Below are 23,549 nucleotides of genomic sequence, written 5' to 3'. Positions count from 1 at the left end.
TGAGGGGCTAGCACCGATGCTGGCCTTGAAGTCGAGGTGGGAGGATAGTATAGGCAAGCCCATACCAGACACAGTCTGGAGTCAGATCCTGAGGCGGACGTGGAAGGGCACGAGGAACGCGCGATTTCAGCAAGTGCATTTCTTTATATTGCACAGGGCGTACCTGACTCCGGAGAGGATAAAGCGGTACTTTCAAGTGCTTGACGCAGTGTGCCCACGATGCTTGGCGCCCGAGGTTGACTTGGATCACCTGTTGTGGGGATGTCCGAAACTGGGGACGTATTGGCCGGAAGTAGGGATGCTCTTGAATACGGTAACAGATAGGGAGGTGGACTTTGATATGGCAGCATGTCTCCTGCTATGGTTCCCGCATACTAAAAAAACAAGACTTACGAGTAAGTTTATTGATTTGGGACTTATGTTAGCGCAGAGGGAGATAACCTGGCACTGGAAGTCTAGAGAAGGCCCTTCAGTGAGGAGGTGGATGAATGAGTTGTTGAAATGGGCGGGCTGTGAAAGCATTATTAGAATGCGACAGGCTACTAGACTTGGCAAGGAGGGCTGTCTGGACATGGCGAGAGCTTGGGAGTTGGTGGTGCAAGCATTGCGTGACTACATGGTAGGAGATGACGAGGAGGAGTAATAATCCATGCGGATTCCGCGCACTCTTAGCGATGGCGAACGACTCCTGGTATGTGGCGATCCCCTGAGTAGGTACGGATTTGGACAGCCCGCATTAGCAGCAGTAGCAGCAGTAGTTGGGGGGGCGGGGGGGGGGAAGGGTGTTATGCGGGAGGTTGCTCGACATAGCGACCTGGATTAGCATTGATGGTTAGCACGTAGGTCAGACCCAGGTATCGGGGGGCTACTGAGACGGTAGGCAGGCGTTCTGGCAGTAACACTGGGGGGACCCGGGAAGGGGAAGCTGGAACGGCGTGGTCCGAGCTATGTTGAACGGGGTATGAGCTGATGACGGTGTTTCTTGGGAAATTCTGAGTTCGCTTGTTGATGCATAAGGGGGGGGGAGTTTTAGGGGGGTGAAAGCAGATACTAAAAAGTGATACTGGTCGAATACCTGGGACGGGGGTACACGGAAGCGTCTTCCTGGGAAGGATAGTCCTGAAGCGCCGCCCAGCCTCCGGGATGTGGGCTAAATGGCTGTGTACAATACTTCTGTCATCTTTAAGGTTGTGATGATGCAGGCGTAAAGATCGACCTATGATGTGGTCTTGTTCCTAATTCTGCAATAAAAATGAATAAAAAAAAAAAAAAAGAAGTGCAATGGGAACTGAGAGGAGACCTGGACCTACCTGCTCACTGATCTGACCAAAGTGCATCGCCAATCAGCCTGACTTTGTGGAAGCTCCTGATACATTCCTCTCTGCAGAAGGAAATCCTGTTCAGAAGCTCACCTTTGGGTATCCAGCCTCCACCTAGAGCCCTCGTTGCATAAAGCCTGCAGCTTCATCCAGTTGGAGATCTTCAGTGTCCAAAAAAGAGACTAAGTCCAAATGAACACATTTTCACTGTGACTTTCACCAGCGGTTTAATGACGATGATGCCTTTTCCTCAGACACCGCCGACTGCCATTCCCCACTGAACTTTACCTTCTCTGAAATTTTTTATTGAAATTTCTTCTAGGTCTGAAGGTAAGCAAAGACCGGGCCCAATTCACTTCTTGTATCTGAACCGTGGTCTGCTGCTGTCGGCCATAACTTTTGACTGTGCCTTGGTTCCGCGGTTGACACTGTGATTTATTAGGTGCTAGTTTGCAATAAAACATTTTAAAATTAATAACCCCAGCTCTACTGATTGCATTTTTTGTCATTTTGGTGTCAAATAATTTATTAAAATTTAGTCTATTTTTCTAAATTGGTTTGTATTTTTTCTTGGGTTGTGTTTTCACGTTATTACTGTTTAAATGCTGCATAAATACTTTACACATTACTTATAAGTTAAGCCTGACTGCTTATGCGCCAAGCTACCAAAGTGTAAGCATAGTTTAATTTAGTGACTTTTTGTGGTTCACCCTGACAAGGATTGTGGGTGTTGATTAAGAGGGGCACACAAGCCTATCAGCCAACACAATTTGTCACACCCTATATGTCTCCAAAGCACAACAGCTCAGTTATAAGAGCATGGAAGGAAGAACAAGGGTCATTTAAGACCACAATCACATTTTCCACTTAGACACACAGGGCTTGACTCACAAAGTGCCTCTGCACTCATGGTGGAGGGCCCGCAGTTGTGTGAGAGTCTCTGCACTTGGACAAAATCTCTCATTGCGGAAATTTCGCCACAGACCCATAGTATGAGCGTCTCTGCATCGTACCTCAGTGATGCTTGGGTCAGACCGAATGCATTGGGCTAATGGCTCCATATACACAGCAAACAGGATTGGCGATAAGGAGCACTCCTCTCCTGTCCCCCTCTGTTTGAGAAAGGAGCCAGGCGACAACTCATTCACTCGAACCAATGATATGTGGAATTGTAGCCAAGCAGGATCCATCTGCAGAACCAGCTCCCAAATCCAAAGTGTTCAGGGAGCTAATTGGGTTCAGCAAATGGACCCTGTCAAATGCCATTTTGGCATCAATAGGAAACAGCAGTGCTTCCTTCTGAGACCTTTTGATCTTATCAATGATATGAGGGTGTGCTAGGTGTTGTCCCCACAGTGTCTTTTTGTAATGAAGCACGTCTTGTCGGGGTCCACCAGGTGAGACAGGTAGTGTTTCAGTCTAGTGGCTTATATGCTGGTGAAATGTTTTGCATCAATATTAATCAGTAAGACAGGTCTGTATGAACTTCAGAGCTGCTTATGCATCCCTGGTTTAGGGAGAAGCATAATGAAGTGGGCCGCTATCTGCAAAGGAGTTTAAATGTCTGGTAAAGACGGAGGCCAGCATCGAGCAAAATGTTTTATAGAAAAGTCTCGTAAAGCTATAAGGGTCTCGGGATTTAAAGGGCTTCAATCTGGCTATTGAGGAGATGACCTCCTCTATCATTGGTGCAAGGCGAGTCAAGACTGATTTGCATATAGCTGGGTCTGAACTGAGGTGGCGAAGTGAGCTAAAGAATCATGAAGGATTCAACCCAGATCTGTGACTGGGGGAGAGTGTCTGAAAAGTTTCAGCGCTCCGTCCATCATCTCCTTGTGTTTGCTTTGTTCGCCCAAAGTTGGCAGGGTATGCCCAGACATAGGTCCCTTGCTCACTTTGCCACTGGATTCAAGCTAGCCTAGCTGATGAAGGGTGTTACTCAGAAACTGGTTCCAGGATGCATGTTTCTGGCTCAGGGAAGACCTGGCTTGGCAGTTCGGGCTGGACTGTTCCCATGAGGCACAGGGTCAAGACTGATTTGCATATAGGTGGGTATGAACTGAGGTGGCGAAGTGAGCTAAAGAATGATGATGGATTCAACCCATATGTGTGACTGGAGGTGAGTGTCTGAAAAGTTTCAGCGCTCCGTCCATCATTTCCTTCTGTTTGCTTTGTTCACCCGAAGTTGGCAGCGTATGCCCAGACGTGGGTCCCTTGCTCACTTTTTACCACTGTATTCAAACTAGCCTGGCTGATGATGGCTGGTTGCCAGAAACCGGTCCCAGGATGCTTGTTTCCGGTCCAGTGAAGACATGGCTTGGCAGTACGGGCTGGACTGTTCCCATGAGGCACAGGGTCAAGACTGATTTGCATATGGCTGTGTCTGAACTGGGGTGGCAAAGTGAGCTAAAGTACGATGAAGGATTCAACCCAGATCTGTGACTGGGGGTGAGTGCCTGTAAAGTTTCAGTGCTCCGTCCATCATCTCCTTGTGTTTGCTTTGTTCGCCCTAAGTTGGCAGGGTATGGCCAGACGTGGGTCTCTTGCTCACTTTGCCACTGGATTCAAGCTAGCCTGGCTGATGATGGCTGTTAGCCAGAAACCGGTCCCAGGATGCTTGTTTCTGGTCCATTGAAGACATGGCTTGGCAGTTCAGGCTGGACTGTTCCCATGAGGCACAGGTTCAAGACTGATTTGCATATAGCTGGGTATGAACTGAGGTGGCGAAGAGAGCTAAAGAATGATGATGGATTCAACCCATATCTGTGACTGAGGGTGAGTGTCTGAAAAATGTCAGCGCTCCGTCCATCATCTCCTTGTGTTACCTTTGTTCGCCCTAAGTTGGCAGGGTATGGCCAGAAGTGGTTCCCTTGCTCACTTTGCCACTGGATTCAAGCTAGCCTGGCTGATAATGGAGGTTAGCCAGAAACTGGTCCCAGGATGCTTGTTTACGGTCCAGTGAAGACATGGCTTGGCAGTTCAGGCTGGACTGTTCCCATGAGGCACAGGTTCAAGACTGATTTGCATATAGCTGGGTATGAACTGATGTGGCGAAGTGAGCTAAAAAATGATGATGGATTCAACTCATATCTGTGACTAGGGGTGAGTGTCTGAAAAGTTTCAGCGCTCCATCCACCGTTTGCTTTGTTCGCCCTAAGTTGGCAGGGTATGGCCAGACGTGGGTTCCTTGCTCACTTTGCCACAGGATTCAAGCTAGCCTGGCAGATGAAGGGTGTTACCCAGAAACCGGTTCCAGGATGCTTGTTTCCGGTTCAGGCAAGACCTGGCTTGGCAGTTCGGGCTGGACTGTTCCCATGAGGCACAGAGTCAAGACTGATTTACATATATCTGGGTCTGAACTGAGACGGCGAAGTGAACTAAAGAATGATGATGGATTCAACCCAGTTCTGTGACTGGGGGTGAGTGTCTAAAAAGTTTCAGCTCTTCGTCCATCATCTCCTTGTGTTCGCAAGGTGAGTCTAGTCACCCCTGCCCCCTCTATTTATGTCTGGGTGGCGCCAGTGCTCAGGTCCTGAAATGAGGAGAGGGTTTGGTAAAAATCCTGATATGCTGACATTATCTGCATGTCACCATTGACCTCTGTCCTTCACTTGTCTAAAATATTATTTATTTTAGAGTGTAACCTGTGTGGTAGCACTTTGCCACATTTATTGCCCACCATTTAAAATGTGTGCTTGAGATGTAGCAGGGCATATTCCACTCTGCTGAAATCAAAACTTTTAAGGTGTGCATGAGGGTTCTCCAATGTATGTCAAGTCCGTGGGGCTCCAGTGAGTTTGTGTATGGCCACCAATTTCTGGCTTCTTCCTCCAACTCATTTCATTTTTTTGCACCTGATCCAATTTCTATGGGTGGCATAGCTATTAGCTCCCTCCCAATCACTGCTTTTCATGCTGCCCAGTGTGTGTCTCCTTATTTCTCCCCTGTTGTTGTCCAGCAAATAGAGAAAGCTGCATTGACTGCTTTAATATTGTCTATGTGTTAATTGATACTTTCCCTCAATCTCCACACTTGGGCTCTCTTCATTTTCCCTGCACCTTAAAGAAAGCAGACATCCAGGCATGGTTCGACAATGACATGTTAAATCCATGTGTACTTTCTGGACCAGCTGGTGTGCCCGGGAAATTATTTAAACACTTATAGGTTTGGTGGGCAGCAGGAAAGAAGTAGTAGTCCCTGTGGTGGGGTGCTTACATCACCATAAATCCTCCAGGTGGCTCTCCCGCAACCAGCTCTCTGTGTTAGAAGGCCCCTGTTTCACCAAAGCATTGGCCAGACTTGTCGAGGTCATTGTCATGGCCAGATTATGGTTGCTTCCAACCAGCACAGGTGGGTCTGGAGAGTGTAGGACTTCAGACATGGCTCAAGTTAAAAAGCATTTGAGGTGCTTGTTGGGAGTATAAATGGTTGCTGTCATGAGGTGTTGATGCAATATATCAAACTTCTCTCCCTAATTGCTGCTGCCTTACCTATAACTTTTCCCTCAAATAGTCCAGGACAATAATATAGCTACCCTCTCACTCTTTTCAGAACTTGATGACATGTTTTGCTGGGGGAACCATTGTGATTTTAATCTGTGCAAACTTTTCAGCAATAGGTGCGCCAATTGAAGTAAGCAAATATCTATCCAGCACCATACTCTGAGAGGGACAGTATCACAGCTCTCTCAGTCGGGTGAGTTAAACATCAAACATTGAGGCAGATTAATTTGCCGTTAATGGTATTGGGTTGGATAGGACCATGTCATATGTGATTTTACAGGGGCCTGGTCATGACCCCTTCATTGCTTTCGACACCCACTGACATAGGTCGGCACAACCAGCCGGGGTCCGATCAGTACTCTGCCTCAGGAGTGGCCCTCAGTGAGACCCAGCACTTAACAGGTATCAGATAGTGTTCTGATTTGGTATACCAGACTATCCCAACGGACGATGATTCAAAACGGGGGACCCCAGCTGTAGGTGAGCTCCTTGCTCCATAGATAATCGGTTATCAGTTTAAAGTCCCTGTAATGCAGCAGAATGATCGTGGGCAGGTGCCGGAATAGCGCCAACTTATGGCCCAGAAAAATGAGCTCGGGTGGGCATCCCTGGCTCTTTTGATGAGCTGCTCTTGCAGCTGGACATTGTGTACACAAGCTAAGATGTCCGGTGGTCTTGAATTGTTTTCTCTAGGGCAGCCTGCTCTGTGGACTCTGTCCAGAGGAATATTCACCTCAACTTCTCGGGCCAGGATCTGATGAAACAGCCTTCACTTACCCTGTGATGCCCGCCCCTTCGGGGCATGCTTGGAATGTTCTTATTCTGATGTTTTTTCTGCACAAAAGATTCTCTACATCCTCTGCATGAGCCTGGAGTTCAGCTTGCGTCTTCTTTAGTCGCACTACTTCTTGTTGATTTTGCTCAAGGCCCTCAGCTCAAGCTGTTTCACTGTCCTTCACGGTATGCACCCTATCTCCAAGGGACCTAAGTTCTTCTTTCACATCCCACAGTTCCTGTGAAAGGTCCCAGTTTACTGCTTGAAGGAGTCAAAGAGGAATTTCATAAAGGCCTTTGTAAGTGGTGCAGAGTCATCGATGGAGTCCTCGGTTTCCTGGGCCGTCTACAATGTTTGGCACACTTTGGGGGAGGAGTTGGCAGGCCATGTGAGCATATCCCTCAAATTATGGTCCTTCTTGCCTTTGGACATCGCCTTGTTTGAGGTGACCCACTACAGAACCACCGCACAATGGACCCTGTCCTCCCCACTCATAAGGTAAAGAGCCCACAGCAGGGACCTGCTATGCCTAGGTCATTAGGACCGGTGGAAGTGTTGTACTCTGTGCAGAGTCCCAAGAGCGGGCCCCAAGGTCATCTATACAGCTGCCCCTCTCTGTTGCATTGTTAGGTGGGCCACAAAGGGGTACATCCCACCCAAGGGCAACACTATGTCATGAGTCCGCTCGTGTTCACTAGGGAGCCACAGTGCCTATCCTGTGTGGTGGGGCCTGTTAGGTGTGTTCTATTTCTACATGCCATATCCACCTGGAGGATCTAACAGGCACCCCTTAGCCTGCAACTGTGCTGTGTACATGGAGGTGACTCAATGCCACAGGCCCTCTGACATGATGGATGAGAGGATGGTTGTGACGTTACTCATACAGCAGGGATGCCTTTGTCCTGAATGCCACCAAACTCTACTCATGCCACAGCCAGGTGTCCATTCCTAGGACACTGTGTTGTCAGCTGCACTTGGGCAGGGCTGGGACAGAATCTCTAAGCCACAGTGAACCACGTAGGCTGGGCGTCACACTTCATCAATCAGGGCAGGAGAAACAGTTCAAGATTTCCATTAGAAGACCGTACCGTATACTGTACTCTGCCCCCACTGGTAGCAGGTGGCCCCTATTAGACCCCGGATGGATCTCAGCTGCTCCTCACTAGGCTGCGGCTGCCATCTTGGTCCCATTTTAGCAAGTTTTAGCCCCGCTGCTTGCATTTCTCCACGGCAGCAGGCGGAGGAGTGCAAGGTGCATCTTATTCAGCCACCCTCTTGACCACACCTTCCCTATGAGGCCTCTCTTGGATCAATAGCACTACAATTTTTCTGTACAATCCAAAGTTAAACTGATAAACTTTGAAATGGTTTCATTGTAATAGGCTGTTTACTGCTTGAAAATCGATTTTAAGAAAACCAGAGGATAGTGGAATGAGGCAATCTTTTCAAATGAGCATTGTATGCAATCTCGTAGCAGTCATACAGTTAGAGAAACAAAAATCTGTATGCTTCCAGAAATATTATGAAAAAAAGTCCATCATTTCCGAAAAATGATTGCTTATGAAGTTAGAATCTCACTCACACAAATAGAATGCAGTCTCCCAGAATCAGGGTATTGACGGCACACCTTGAATCGGTAGCGGTATTATCTTGGATACTAAATGATGATTGTGGTGATAAGGGGTTCTTGATAAGCAATATGGAGTAATTGAAGAACAAGTGGCAAGAGGTAAAGAAATCATTAACAGTGAATAACTGTTTTTAATTTGCTGACATTCCTCCTGCCTTATCATCCTACTTTCTGCCTACACATCTAGCATACTGATGTGGGGGGAACTATTTCATGGTAGTTTGTTTCAGAAATGAACAAGGTTTTTTTAATTGAAGCACTCATGTTGTGTTGCAGACACAGGGCCTGATTCACAAAGGTAAACCTATACTTTTGTGTAACTTTACTACTTTTGGGTATTCACAAACTACATACAAACGTTTACGACTCTGCACTCCCTAAACTTATATGTGCAGAGTTATCTGCACCTGGAGGCACTGCAATCGGGAAGGGGAACTCTGCATTGTTAAGTATAGGGATGTGGAGTCTTAAAACTCCACTGGTAGTTTGTGGATCAGGGGTGGCTCATCAGCTAAGGTGGACTAGCGTCTTTGAGCAGGAAAAATAAAATGATAATAACTACGTTATTATCATTCTATTTTTCGCAGGTTCGGGTCTGGGTTCGGGCGGGACGGAGCTGGAGGCACCCAGGGAGGAGTGGTTTGCACACACCAAGTGCCCTTGACTGCTTGGCCGGCCGTCTTGGCGTACTTTACATGTTCCCCACCAGGCTTCATTATACAGCCTGGTGGGTAACATGCCCAAGGCTCCCAGTCCCCATCTGAGCACCGATCCATGGCGCTCAGACCAATCACAACGCTGCATTACAGCATTGTGATTGGCTATGGGGAGACTGGGTGCTTCCTGGTTCTGGGACTCGTGCAGCAGAAGAGAGACGCAAAACACACAAGATGATGGACGGAATGTTGCACATTGGCAAAACATTCACCCCGAGTCACAGATCTGGGTTTAATCCATCGTTATTTTGCTCACCACGCCACCCCAGTTCAGACATGGCCATATGCAAATCAGTCTTGACCCTGTGCCTCATGGGAACAGTCCAGTCCGAACTGCCAAGCCATGTCTTCCCTGGACCGGAATCAAGCATCCTAGGACCAGTTTCTGGCTATCAGTCGTCATCAGCCAGGATAGCTTGACTCCAGTGGCGTAGTGAGCACGGGACCCACGTCTGGCCATACCCTTCCCACATCCGGTGAACAGCAAAACACCGGCGGAACAAGTAAGTGGTATTTTTTAATTTTTTTTTATTTTGTCCCCCGCCCATCCACCATCATTTCCTGCCAGCTGCTCCTGTTGTGGATTCCGAAAAGTAGTAAACGTACACAAAAGTGTAAATTTTTCTTTGTGAATCAGGCCCAGATTATGCATTTTGCTGGTATTTGCAAACAAATGTGTAAAGTGAAGAATCCAGGTATAAATGGAAAAACGATGTTTATTCAATGATAAGGCACAGCGCAACCGTCAGGTTAGATGGCAGGATACAAACTGTCCCTCATAGAGCCTGGAACCTAGAAAATGGAAAGTACACGCAGGACCTTAGTTCCAGTTCCAGGAAATAAATAAGAAAGTGCAAAGCACAACAAGCAAGTTTATATAATGCACAATGTAACAGAATGATTTATTAATCAGGTCCTCTTTGAATGTGGAGTGCAGCATGTAGCGTCAACATGTACTCAATCCTGGGACAAGAACCAACATTGAAGGAGATCTGTAGTATTTTGATATTCAAAGTTGGAAGATACTAGTATTTTATTTGAAAACAATTGTAATTCCTTTGCATTTGTCTCATACGGCATATTTTCCCATTTCAGAGACGTGCAGCTGATAATCTAAGAAGACACCATCAGTATCAGGTAGGCACTTTGTCTTGATGTCTTTGATTGGGTGAAGCAATCTTGAGTTCCAGCCATTTAATTCATGTTGGATTTGTACTTTGACATGCATTCTGTTGTTCAGTTATACGCAGTGGTATAGCAAGTCTGTTACTGACCCTAATGCAAGCAAAACATATTCACTCCTCCCTCTCCTCCGTAGCAACAGTTTGCAAAAATAAACTGCAGTAAATGATATGGCATGGGCCCTGCACGCCTCTGGTCACATGAGACTCTGGACTTGTTCCACTAATGATAACGATGCTCCTGTTCCAATCTGTTCATCACTGCATCAACCCCTGAATATCTCCAGCAACTTCTCCTCCTCTGTCACCCACTTCCCTTGTATCTCTCCACTCTCCCTCTTCGTCACATCTGATTATAATTTAACTAGTTCTCCTGTCTCGTTTTTACACTGCATCTCTGGTGTTCCTTTCTCTCCCCCTTGTATATCTTCACTCTCCCCAACTCTTCCCTATTCCTACAGTATCTCAACTTCCTGGTATATTTACACTCTACCCACCTGCACTTCCCTCTTTACCTTCTTTCTATTCTTTGGAGGTTTCCATTCTGCACTGGATCGAGCCCTTCATCTCTTCTTCTTTTCTAATGGATTACTCTAGTACGTTTTTACCTCCCTTTCTTTTCTTCACTTTCCTGCTTTCTCCCATTCTTCCCTGCATCTCGGTATCCATCAGTATGCATCTGCTTTACACCTTTCACTCACCCCTGTATCCTACTATTCATATGTATCTAGCTGCTTTACAGCTTTGGCTCTCCCCCAATCTCCCCTGTAGCTCACTCTCCATCTCAGTCTAGCTGCTTTACACCGTTTGCACTCCCCATACTCACCTCTGTCTTGGCATCCATTTCTATTTAACTACTTTACCACTTTCCCTTTCCCCACTGGCCCTTGTATCTCGCTATCCATCTATATCTATCTCCTGTCTACTTTTGCTCTCTCACACTCTCCCCTATATCTGGCGATCCATCCGTATCTTGCTGCTTTGCACTTTTCTCTCCCCCCTGCTTCCTGGTGCATTTCACTAATCATCTATAGCTCGCTGCTTTACACTTTTCACACTCCCCTGTATCTCGGTATCCATCTGTATCACACCACTTGCTCCCCCTGTATCTTGTCCATCTGTGCCTAGCTCCTTTACAGTTTTCACTCCCCCCTGTATTCTGCCATCCATTTATATCCAGCTTCTTTCCACCTTGCATTTCCCCCACTCACTCCTGTATTTTGCTATCCATTTGCATCTTTAGGTACACTTTTCACTCTCCCTAACTCCTCACCGCTGTATCTCTAGGCTCTTGTGCTCTTACAATTTTCCACATACTGTACATCATTTCTTGTATATCTTAACCTTTTACTTCTCTTTGTCGTACTGCTTTGTACCTTTACTCTCATTCCACTCCCTTCTGTATCTCTCTATGCTTTTCTTCCCCTCTTACCATTTTCACCTCTATTTTACTATTCTGACATTTCTCTCTACTCTCATCTAGTACATTTTCTCCTTACATTGCCGCACCAACAGTGTCTCACCTTTCTTTTCTCCAATGTACTTTTCCATTTCCCCTTGTATCTCCAAATCCCCTTTTCTTTTTCTTACTACCTGTATCCTTTGTTCTCACCTTTATCTCGCTATGTTCCCTTGCATCTCTGTATATGCCCTCTTCTGTCTCCTCTCTTGTAAGTCTTCATTTTTCATTGTATCACTCCACTGCCTTGATTTGCTCTCAGCCTTTTTTTGCTGCTGTACCTCTCGATTCTGTTTTGTGTATCTTAATTCACACATACATCCTTCGTTTACTCCCTCCCCACTTTCCTCAGCCCTCCCCATCCCAGTCCTAACCACATGAGCATAGCTCCTCCCACCAGAAACTCCCAAGCAACGTAAAACCCATCCCTTCCCTCCAGGCCACATCCATACCCCGAGGCATATAACCCTGTGACCCGCCTATCCTCATCCTGTTTGTTTTTTCTGCGGAATCACTTCCGGGCAGACTTTCTTTCCCCACTTTATCTCTCCATTCTTTCTTTGCGTGTGTTTGTGACCAACCCCTCCTCCCCAGACTCCTCACGCCTCATTGAGTCATCACAGTCAGGTCCCAGGCAATTGAAAGGAAAATAATCTATGCCATAGGCCTTTTAATTAAACACCAGCTGTGTAGGGAGGGGTCACTCCTTTCCCTCTGTGCCCCTGTGCCACTGCACTGGTCGCACTGTGATTGATAGCTTCACCCCTGTTTAAATGACAGGGAACGCACCATCCTGGGGCAGCAATGATTCAGGACCAGTTAAATAGCCCTGAAGGTGCTATGGTTCTGCGGAGGAGGGGCCCAGCTCAGCAGACTAGTTTATGTTTTTGTGGGGGTGTTAGGTTACACGTCTGATTTGGCCATTACACGGTGCTGGCAGGAACCTCAGAGAGGGTAGCATCATATTTAGCTCCATTCCTTATTATTTTGCATTACGCCTGCCTTTAAATACTAATAGACGACAGGGAACGCTGAAATTTCCTACAGAAAGATACATATATTCTCAAAAGCAAACATTGCTTGCTCTTCATCCACAAGCCTCTTTTGTTGCACACCAACAACCTCTTTTACAGACCTCAAGCGTTGAAAGAAAACGTAATACGGTAAGAAAAAGCGAGTGGACAATGTGTATTCAGCAACATCACACACACAGTCAGATGTAATAGGATGAGAGAAAGCAACTGAACAATGTGCATTCAGCAAAACCACAAACACAGCCAGACAAAATTAAAAACCTGGGTTTGCCCATTTTTATTTGCATGGAAAGGAATTCCTATTTCCTCTGTGTTCATGTGGGGCCTACCTGTCCCACCATGGCCACTGTAGCTGACTCAGTACAATTTAACATGGCCCACTTTGAAGAGCAGGGTCATGAGCATGTTGGCAGGCACAGTCAAATATTTGTTTTTGCTAGAAACATCTGGGAATCTGATCTATAGGTTTTCATGAACATATATGCTAGAGTAGGGGCATTTATCTCAATAAACATGATGCTTAATTTTTGACTGCATATCTTTACATCTGTTATGAGCAGGAGGCAATGAGAAACCTGGTGAAGAGATATGTTGCAGCCATGATCAGAGACGCCAAGACTGAAGAGGGACTCACAGAAGAGAACTTCAAGGTATAGTATCTCGTTACTGTTATCCTAAGTATGCTTTCAGTATTCATGAGTCACAACAAGTATTACTTTGGCAGGGATGAAAGTAGTCTGATAATAACACAGGGTGTACAGATTATGGGGAAGGAGAACTGCATTTGTATCATCCTCAATATGTCGTCGAATATTTGGATACAAAGCAATTTATTGCTATCAGGCTCTGGGGAAACAAGCACTGTTAAAGCCAATAGATACGACATTGGTACTACGTACTATTGGCTTTACCAAATGCCTGTTGGGTGGCAAAACTGGTAAAACCATGAAAAGCCTTTATCTTAAACCATTTGCACAGTGATGAAGATGCCTGAGTAACCGAACTGCTCCAGTGGGGCAAACTACCAAAAAAACAAAGTACAGACACCTTAATGAGAAATGCTCTTCATACACGTAGGAAAGGAGAAGTAAATGTCTGCTCATGATTTCATACGTTACATAGATTCCTACACATCACCAGATCTTGACAGTGATCTGGAGGTGATGCCTCAGATCCCTTAGTTGTTGCTGACCACAAACCATTCAACATTTTTGGGCCCTAATATTCCATGTGGGTCATGCAGCAAGCTCCCCATCCTGAATATAGAGTAATTGGTTTGTCAGCAGGTAAAACTTCTTTTGTCTTCACCGAGGAAAACAAAGGCGGCTTGAAAAACTCCAAAAGTCGAACCACGAAGGCAGAAAGTTGAAACAACCAGTTTTCATTGAGCATGCAGATGCATTTCTAATATGTGGTTAGTGAACATTTCACCATATCACCCCAACTTTCTATCACCTTTTCTGGCATCCCCTTCCTTCATGCCGCATGTTTAGCCTTCTATGCATCAATTAGAAGGCTATGGCATTAAGTTAAATTAAACAAGCATTTTAGTCATATGCTCTAAACATCTAGAATGATGGCTGCCTCATTGTTAAAAATGCATGCCTGTCTATCTTTACTTATTTTAGCTCCCACCCTCTGAGCCTATGTAAGTGACTGTCCATGCTTCTATAACGTGTGCCCATGGAAACCACTGCATTTACGCTACTTATTATATAAACATTCCCCCTGTAACATATACCGATATAGCACCATCTATCCCAATTGTGGCAGAATATTTACTGGTACATTGCTGATCATGATTTCCTGGAGTTATGAGCCAGCAGCAATCAGAAATGCACGTTTCAATATGAGCATGCCAGCTGTGGGCAACCATCTTTAAAAGATCTTGAGATTTCATGATGCCTACTCTTGGTAATTGTTGGAAATGGCCCATTTTGCAGGGTTATCCCCAAACCTTTTGCTTCTGTCTCCTAATTTTTCCTGACCTATTGTTGTTGGTTCTAGGGCTCTGGGATCTTTACTACTGCTGATCAGTGCTAAAGTGCTTATGCTCTCTATGTAAATTGTGTTATGGATTGGTGGTTCCATGATTTGCATATTTGATTTACTTGCCATTCCCTAGTAAAGTGCACTGAGTGTGCCAGGGCCTGTAAATCAAATGCTACTAGTGGGCCTGTAGCACTGATTGTGCCACCCACATGAGTAGCCCTGAAAACGTAACTCAGACCTGCCACTGCAGAGTCTGCTCGCAGTTTATAGCTGCCATGTCGATTTGGCAAGTGCACCCACTTGCCAAGCCCTACCCTTTCCTTTTCTTACATGTGACTCACCCCTAAGGTAGGCCCAAAGTACCCCTTTGGTCAGGGTGCAGTGTGTGTGAAAAATGGGACATGCACTGATGTGTGTGACATGTCCTGGTAGTGAATTACGGTGCATTTAGTTTTTCCACTATTGAAAGGCTATCTGGCTTATAGGAAAGCGTGGGAGTTAATTTATAACATCTTATAAATATAACTTCCCATTTGGACCAGATAGGAAAATAAAGTTTAGTATGCCTAAACTCAGAATCTAAAGATGCATCTTTTAGAAAGAAGGTATTTTCTTGCTTAGCCATCCTCTGTGCCTTTGCTAGGATGTGTATTGACTGTCTTGCTTTGGAGTGACAGGGGTTGGGGAGGTGCATTCTCTGTGAAAGCCACTGGGGGTGATTGATGTGTGTCCTGCCTTTTCTGAATGAGTCAGGGTTGGGTTGAATAGTCCTGGGATGCATTCAGAGTAGTGGGAGGAGTTTTCCCTAGCACCTGAATAGGCCCTGTCTGCCTTGGACAATGCTGTCTCCATCCCCTGCCAAGATGCTGGGCCAGAGAGACAGAACTGTTTTGGACTAAGCACAGACACTCTCTGCCTGAGAGAACAAAGGATTTTGGGGTATAAATGGGGCCCAGACCCCAGAACTTTAGAACTCTTATGGACCAAGAGGACTGCCAAGAAGAAGAGCTGGAGCAGCTGTGAGGAGGAACTACTACTTTGCTGTGTGATTTGCTGTGTTGGCCTCCAGTGGCTGCTTCTGTCTTGGGCAGTGAAAGGACAGGACTTGAACTTTCTGCAATCTCTTTTTGTGAGTTTCTCCAAGGGCTTGAGGTAGAGCTTGCCCCCTGTTCAAGAAGTCTCTGGAACAGCAAAAATGTCAAGTTCTTCTGCCCTCAGCACTGGGGACTGTGTGTGTTGTGCTGCAACAGAAGAAAATTGCAAAAAACACAGTTGATGGACAGAATGTAGAACAATGTCATACATTCACCCCAGTGCAAGGATCTGGGCCTAAATCCATCGTTTTTTTGCACTCCACACCACCCTGGGTTAGACACTGGCTATATGCAAATCAGCTCTGACCCTGTGCCTCATGGGAACAGTCCAGTCCGAACTACCAAGCCATGTCTTTCCCAGACCGGAATCAAGCATCCAAGGACCGGTTTCTGGCTATCAGCCTTCATCAGCCTGGATAGCTTGACTCCAGTGGTGTGGAGAGCCTGGGACTCACGTCTGAGCATACCCAGCCCACTCGGGGTGAAAATTGCAAAAAACACAGTTGATGGACAGAATGTAGAACAATGTCATACATTCACCCCAGTACAATAATCTGGGCCTAAATCCATTGTTTCTTTGCACTCCACACCACCCTGGGTTAGACACTGGCTATATGCAAATCAGCTCTGACCCTGTGCCTCATGGGAACAGTCCAGTCCGAACTACCAAGCCATGTCTTTCCCAGACCGGAATCAAGCATCCAAGGACCGGTTTCTGGCTATCAGCCTTCATCAGCCTGGATAGCTTGACTCCAGTGGTGTGGAGAGCCTGGAACTCACGTCTGAGCATACCCAGCCCACTCGGGGTGAAAATTGCAAAAAACACAGTTGATGGACAGAATGTAGAACAATGTCATACATTCACCCCAGTACAAGGATCTGGGCCTAAATCCATCGTTTTTTTGCACTCCACACCACCCTGCGTTAGACACTGGCTATATGCCAATCAGCTCTGACCCTGTGCCTCATGGGAACAGTCCAGTCCGAACTACCAAACCATGTCTTTGAGGAAAATTGAATTTTGCCTTGTCATGTGTCCCTACGTGTTCCCCATTATATGTTATATGTGCATGATTAATATGCATATTTATCCCTTGCCCGAATAAAGACGCAATTACAGTTGTGTCCAACGTTAGTATGCTAGTTTCCAGTCCTCGTGAAAGCAACGAGTATTAGGCCTATGTTGCCAACGTTTTACATTGTGCACGTTAATTCATCGAGTTGTCCCCGTTTCTAGGCCTCAAAGGGCCCGGACACCAGATTCAAGCTCCAGTCTCCTGAAAGCACTCCGAGGAGCGATGCAGCCCCTCCCGCATCCCTGACCCTTCGCTTACTTTCTGCCAAGCAGCGCGGTGCCCGGCCTGGCCTGCCTGCCTGTCAGCCAAGAATATGTTATGCCTCTAGTTATCAGTTCAGCTCCCCGGCTTCACATTCCTAAGCTAACGAACCGCATAAACATCTTCAGCTATAGTCTAGTCTTCCTGTCTCCATGCAAGAGAATTACTGAATTAGTATCCATAGAAGATTCATAGTACACGCAATACATGTAGAATATATGCATGCACCAGTCTTAATGTCAAGTAGCCTTTACCCTGATGACTTTTAGATGCTATCAACATGTTCTCCAAACACGAGATATCAGATATGCTATAGGTACATGTCGTCCTGACATCCCAGACTTTAGTCTCCTCTTCTAGTGCAGAAGTTAGAGCCCCCAGCTCTCCCTAGTTACACGTCATGGCCCGTTTGCGCGCACCAGTAGGTTAAAGGTTCCAGCTGCCCAGGTAGCCCCCTCCATGTATCCACCCATTTATGACACTTCTGTGACGTTTTCATCACATGTCTCCGTGCACGCCCTGTGCACGCCTTCTTTGTACGCCCATATGTTCTTATCTTACGTTTGTCACTTGTTACGCCTACTGTATGCAATGCAATTGTACTGTTTTACTATATATACTATGTACTGTTAATGAGACGTTGCAGCTGCCATTCCATTCCATTGCATGCCACTTCATGGTATTTAGGCTCGAGCCATCCGATTAAAGCCATTCTGACTCAGATATCACAGATCCTGCCTCTTATTTATTGAGCTATCTGTTTTGATTAATGTATAGAAAAATAGTACCGGTAATTAATTATTTATTTACCACATAAAATGGTGCCCGAACAGGTACCTACCTCTTCCCCACGCGCCGGCGATGTAACGCAGGCCCCCTGACCCTTCTACAGCCGTGACGGAACTCTACGTGCACGTGCAGATATTTCTGCTTCAAGTCTCCCTCAGGCCCACGGAGGAGACGGAGACTGCGGTCAGGCATCCAGACGAGGCGGTGAGGAAGGCGGTTCGTCCCGACCAGAGCCCAAGCCGAGAGAGCAAGGTCCGAGGTATCCGGAGGCCCACCCGTAACCGAAGCCCGAAGCCCGAAGCGCATGCATAGTGCGTAGCAGTAACCAGACGTCGTAGCAGTCCAGTCCAGTCCGAGGCCTTCAGTTTTGCTTCCCGGTGAGTACCGTTGCTGGGGGTATCTAGACGGGTTCATGAATTTGTGCCCGGTCCGACGGGTTTGGGTACACAGATCCGGTCCGACGTGTTCACCTAGGTGGATACGGTATGACGTGTCTCTTTAGGAGACCGGTATGTTCTGTACTGTTTTAGCAGTGCATCCAGTAATTCTAGTAAGTCCGTTCTCGAGAAATTCAAGTATTGTGTTTTTCAATGTATCAGGTAGTATTCTGTTCGAACTGTTATTAATGTGTTCTTGATGTCGTGGTATGAATGATTGTTTTGTTACTCATTACTGTGTTCATTGTGTATTGTGTATTGTGTTCAAGTTCAAGTACGGTTCAAATATGCCGCTGTTTTCGAAGTTACGTCAGATAAAAACCAGAAAAGGGTTACTCGAGGAATCAGTTCCTGTCCCTCCCAGGGACAGTCCTGGACATTTCATGTATCACAAGCATGGCTTAGATGCCATACTGTATTTAGATTTATGGGTTGACTACACGAAACATCTCGAAGAGAAATATAGATGGCCTGTATCAGGAACATGGGATACCGAGTGCATCATGAGAGTAGAAGAAGCATTATGGAAAAAGAAAGCCAGACAATCCCAGAAAGATGCCATAGAGTTGTGGCGTAAAGAATCTCATAAAAGAACCGAGAAAGAATTCAGAAAAGCAGAATTAAGTAGAGAATCCTCCGAAAAAGCCCTAGAAAGGGAACTACTAGAAGAAGGTGAACGAGTTAGAGCAGAACAGTCAGACAGACAGAGAAATGCCCTTATTAAAGGTATGTATTCTCTTCTCGCCGAGGGTTTGCCGAAGGCGACCCCGGAAGCACTCCATAATTTACCGCCACCCTTGGTCCCGACTAAGCTGCGTCATAAACCGACTGCAGCTGAAATTTTCCTTTCTTCCTATTTGGATGACACTGTCCCAGAATATGCAAATACAAATCCTACTCAGCCTGTTCAAGTTCAACCTCCTGTTAACAACGTAATTCCTGTGCCTCCAGTCGTTGGTCCTGTCCATGCGCCAGTCCCCCAGGATCAACCCACATTACGTATCCCTACTGTACCAGTCACGTTACCAGCAGCCGCACACCCAGTATTAATTGACGATTCCAGTTCAGGAGGGGCAGGGGGAGGTGCTCCTACCACCCCGCCTCAAACAAAGCGCCTGACGCTGAGAGATGCAGCATTACAGCGCACGCCAAAGGTGGCTACGTATGAAGCCCTCAAAAAGTTCCTTACCGATTGTAGATATGACCCAGTGCCAGGCGAAGATCACATGATATTATACTCCGTACGTTTACGACGAGTTGCAAACTTCTTGATCACCATATCAGATATGAAAGAACATTTAGACAGAATATATCATTTTGTCCGAACAGGCGAGAACCCAGAAAGTATTCACGAAGCTATGGCACACAGGAAAGTCGAGACTCAAGGCATGATTTTGCAATTTCTAATAAATTGTTTAATAAGAGAACAGGATCGTCCTGATAAAAGTCCAGAAGAAGATGAAAGTCCTGACAAAATGGAGTGACAATATAGCAGACGGAAAACACAAGACACAAAATAGTATAGAAACCATGTACAGAAAGATCCGGAAAGAAATTATAGGTATACACGAGAGAGAGAAAGCAAGAATAGTAGCAGACAAAGAGAATGATTCTTCAGACGAAGATGTAGACACCGAGAATCCCAGCAGAATAGCGTATGTAGGTAGAGCGAGACTTTCCGATAGACACACACGCCTAGATTACAAGAAAGCTTTTCCTCCTCCCGTACCAGAACAGTGTTCTCTTGAACAAGTATTCCAGGCTACCGATAAAGTTCTGAAACTACGAATAGGTTACCATGAACTTAGTACCATGCATGAACAAGAACTAGCCCGATCAGCAGTCCGGTGGGTTAGTGACCCTGCCACGTTTCCAGACGAAGTAGTGGCCCAAATGTTTCTGAAACTGCCCCCAGCCGAGCAGCGACTGGTGGGTACGTACATGATCCAGCACCTCATCACACTATACGAGAGTCAGCATTCTGATCCAGGTCCCTTATATACTGTATTGAACGAGTTACTCCTAAACAGATGGAAAGGTCTAGGTACCGATCTAATTAGCGTCATTTTAGAACAGCGCCACAAATACAGAACGTTCCTGGCTCCGCATTTTGTTCCTGTTTCACCTCCGTTCTACATAGACAGACAGAATCCGTTACGAGAAGTGCATCCAGTTAAGGGAGAGGGAGGTAATCTCGAACGAGTATTTGTTTACACCCCTATCACGGAAATAGAACTACTAGAAATGAAAAAGTTAATACCCTGTCACGATAAAGATCCAGCAGGGTTCCATCGTGAATTAAAGGACATGCTCCGTATGGGAGAATACACGTATCCTGATATCATAAAAATGTTAAAGGTTCTGCTGCCTGCGGGCATATATGAAAAACTTAAGGAAAAAGAATGGGAGGTGGGAGAGAAAAAGATAGACTGGACCGCGTTAGAGACCGAAGATAATGCACGAGTCCCAGGTACTGGTCTTGGGGATAAAGCCAAAGAGTTGCCTGAACTGTTAATACAAGTCTTACCAAGATTATTAGCCACGAAAAAGGAAGATTGGGATGCCATCTCAGCCTGTAAACAGAAACAAGACGAAGACACTAGTGATTTTTATTCCAGATTTGAGAAATGTTTCATTATTAATAGCGGTCTGAAAACAAGTAGTGAATCGTATCCACATCTTTTTGTTACCAAACTAGTTGAGAATTCTTTACCGCAAGTTAAAAATAGAGTATTGAAAGTCGAGAGTACTTGGCAAGCTAATACCCCATCTCAAATGCTCCAGATGCTACAATATCACCAGAACAGAATCAGGGAAGAGCAAGAACACGAAAGGAGACGTATGAAAGATACGAAAATGAAAGTACTAGTTGCACAGTCCGTTCAACCAGATAGTCAGAAGAGGGGTCCGAACCAGACTAGTCATTCTGCGGCTCCTGTTAAAGGGACATGCAATTACTGTAAACAGCCAGGTCATTATATAAATGAATGTGCAGTTCTGAAACATAACATAGCTACAGGTAAGACGAAAGAGAGACCGCGTCCTCCTAGACAAGAACATGTTCCGCAGAATGCCCAGCCACCGCAGAACGCACAACAGACCGTAGCAGTACCGCAGCCTATAGCTGCCACACAACACGTTACACAACAGATGTACCAGTATGCACAGTCAGATTATCCAGAATATCAACAGTATTCATGAAACAGCCTGGAGAGGGAGGTTGGCTTGCCTCTCATCGAGGTTCCTGTAGATCAAGAGGGTCCCTATGTACACAGTCAGGTATTAGGGAAAGACAGAAAGTTTCTGATTGATACAGGGGCAAGTAGGACTACCATCAGTCATGACGAGGTTCCAGGGGCTCCACTCTCAGGCTCAAGAAACGTTTCCCTGGGATTTTCAGGAAAGCCTATTGTTAATGAAATATCGAAACCAGTTTCCCTAGAAGTTGGTCCATTGTCCCGAACTACAGACTTGTTACTCACGAAATCCTGTCCTGAAAATTTACTTGGTATTAAAACATTGAAAGAATTAAGAGCGGTAATATGTTGTTCTCCAGAAGGAGTGAGATTGTTTTTACGTGATTTTAAAGGTCATTATGTGTTACGAGATTTTGATCCGAGATTACTGAATGTACCACAGCATTTATGGGCGCAAGGTCCAACTGATGTAGGTTGTATGCACATTACACCCTATCGTGTCACTCTGAAACAAGGTGTTGTTTTACCACGAATCCGACAGTACAAATTGCCACCTGAGGCTGTAGCAGCCTTATCGAAAATTATTAACGAACTCATTGCTCAAGGAGTGGTTGTAGAAACTGACTCCAATGTATGTAATTCTCCTATCATTCCGATTCTTAAACGTACTGATCCAAATGCACCTCCAGTTTATCGATTAGTGATTGACCTTCGAGAACTTAATAAATGTATCATACCCCAGTACCCTGTGGTTCCAGATATCTCTTCCCTATTGACTGCCATTGATTCTGAAGCAGAGTTCTTTACAGTTATTGATCTCAAGAACGCATTCTTTAGTGTCCCCATTCATCCAGACAGCCAGTTTCTTTTCGGATTCTGTTTAAATGGAAGAAGCTATAAATTCACACGAGCTCCTCAAGGTTTCACAGAAAGTCCTAGTATTTACAGTCAAGCACTTAAAAGACAACTAGACAGTATTCACATGCCAACTGACACTGCCCTGCTTCAATATGTCGATGATCTATTAATTACAGCCCGTACAGAACGTGACTGCGAACGTGCGTCACTGACAGTCTTGTATTTCCTGGCAGAGATGGGGCACACGGTGTCCCCTTCCAAACTACAATTCTGTGTCCAGCAAGTGGTATACCTAGGACACTTACTGTCCAAGAGGGGTAGACAGTTGACACCTGACCGTATCCAGTTAATAGCACATCTTCCACAGCCCAAGACACAGAAGGAGGTACGAGCTTTTATCGGCCTCACTTCTTACTGCAGACAATGGATTCCTCAGTACGCATATCTAGCTAAACCACTGATACAGTTAACGACACAGGAGGCAGCGACATCGACTGTCCTCCCTTGGACCCAGGAACATACACTTGTTTTTAATGAATTAAAGAAAGCTTTATGTAATGCACCTGTATTAGCGACACCAAACTACAGTAAGCCTTTTACACTTTTTGTTACTGAACGTAATGGTACAGCATTGTCTGTTCTCACACAAGATCAAGCAGGACAACACAAGCCTTGTGCTTATTTTTCTAGCACATTAGATCCAGTAGCCCAGGCTCTGCCTGCGTGCCTCAAGTCAGTTGCAGCCACAGCTCTAGCTATCAGACAAAGTGATTCCATAGTGTTAGGACATTCCCTGACAGTACAAGTCCCACACTCCGTGGAAGTTCTTTTAAACCGAACACAGACTCAGCACTTGACAATTGCACGATTGACAGGTTATGAACTGACACTGTTCCAGCCACACATAGAAATCAGACGCTGCAACATTTTAAATCCTGCTACACTGTTACCCTCGATTACATCGAATCCTGCCACACATGACTGCGTGGAAGTTATTAACATCAGGACAAAGCCAAGACAAGACTTGACAGACATTGCATTACCTGATCCCGACCTGACACTTTACGTGGATGGTTCATGTATGAGAACAAGTACAGGAGAGTTAGTAGCCGCGTATGCAGTGACTACTGAAACTGAAGTTATAGAAACACATCGTATTGACACCCTGTCTGCTCAAGCAGCAGAGCTCATCGCTCTGACCCAAGCTTGCATACGAGCCAAGAATCTGA

General features: G+C 45.7%; 1 protein-coding gene across 2 annotated transcripts in view; it reads left to right on the top strand.

Moving 5' to 3' along the window:
- Positions 1 to 23,549, top strand: part of TRPC4 (transient receptor potential cation channel subfamily C member 4) — a 1,462,580-nt gene that overhangs the window by 1,404,161 nt on the left and 34,870 nt on the right. For both annotated transcript variants that reach the window (XM_078657230.1, XM_078657231.1), the window contains exons 10-11: positions 10,038 to 10,079; positions 13,177 to 13,266. In XM_078657230.1, coding sequence (XP_078513356.1) covers positions 10,038 to 10,079; positions 13,177 to 13,266 — 132 coding nt within the window. The remainder of the gene's footprint in view (positions 1 to 10,037; positions 10,080 to 13,176; positions 13,267 to 23,549) is intronic.

This window comes from Lissotriton helveticus, chromosome 8, assembly GCF_964261635.1.
Source record: "Lissotriton helveticus chromosome 8, aLisHel1.1, whole genome shotgun sequence".
Lineage (NCBI taxonomy): Eukaryota > Metazoa > Chordata > Amphibia > Caudata > Salamandridae > Lissotriton > Lissotriton helveticus.
This window is presented reverse-complemented; position numbering and strand designations above follow the sequence as displayed.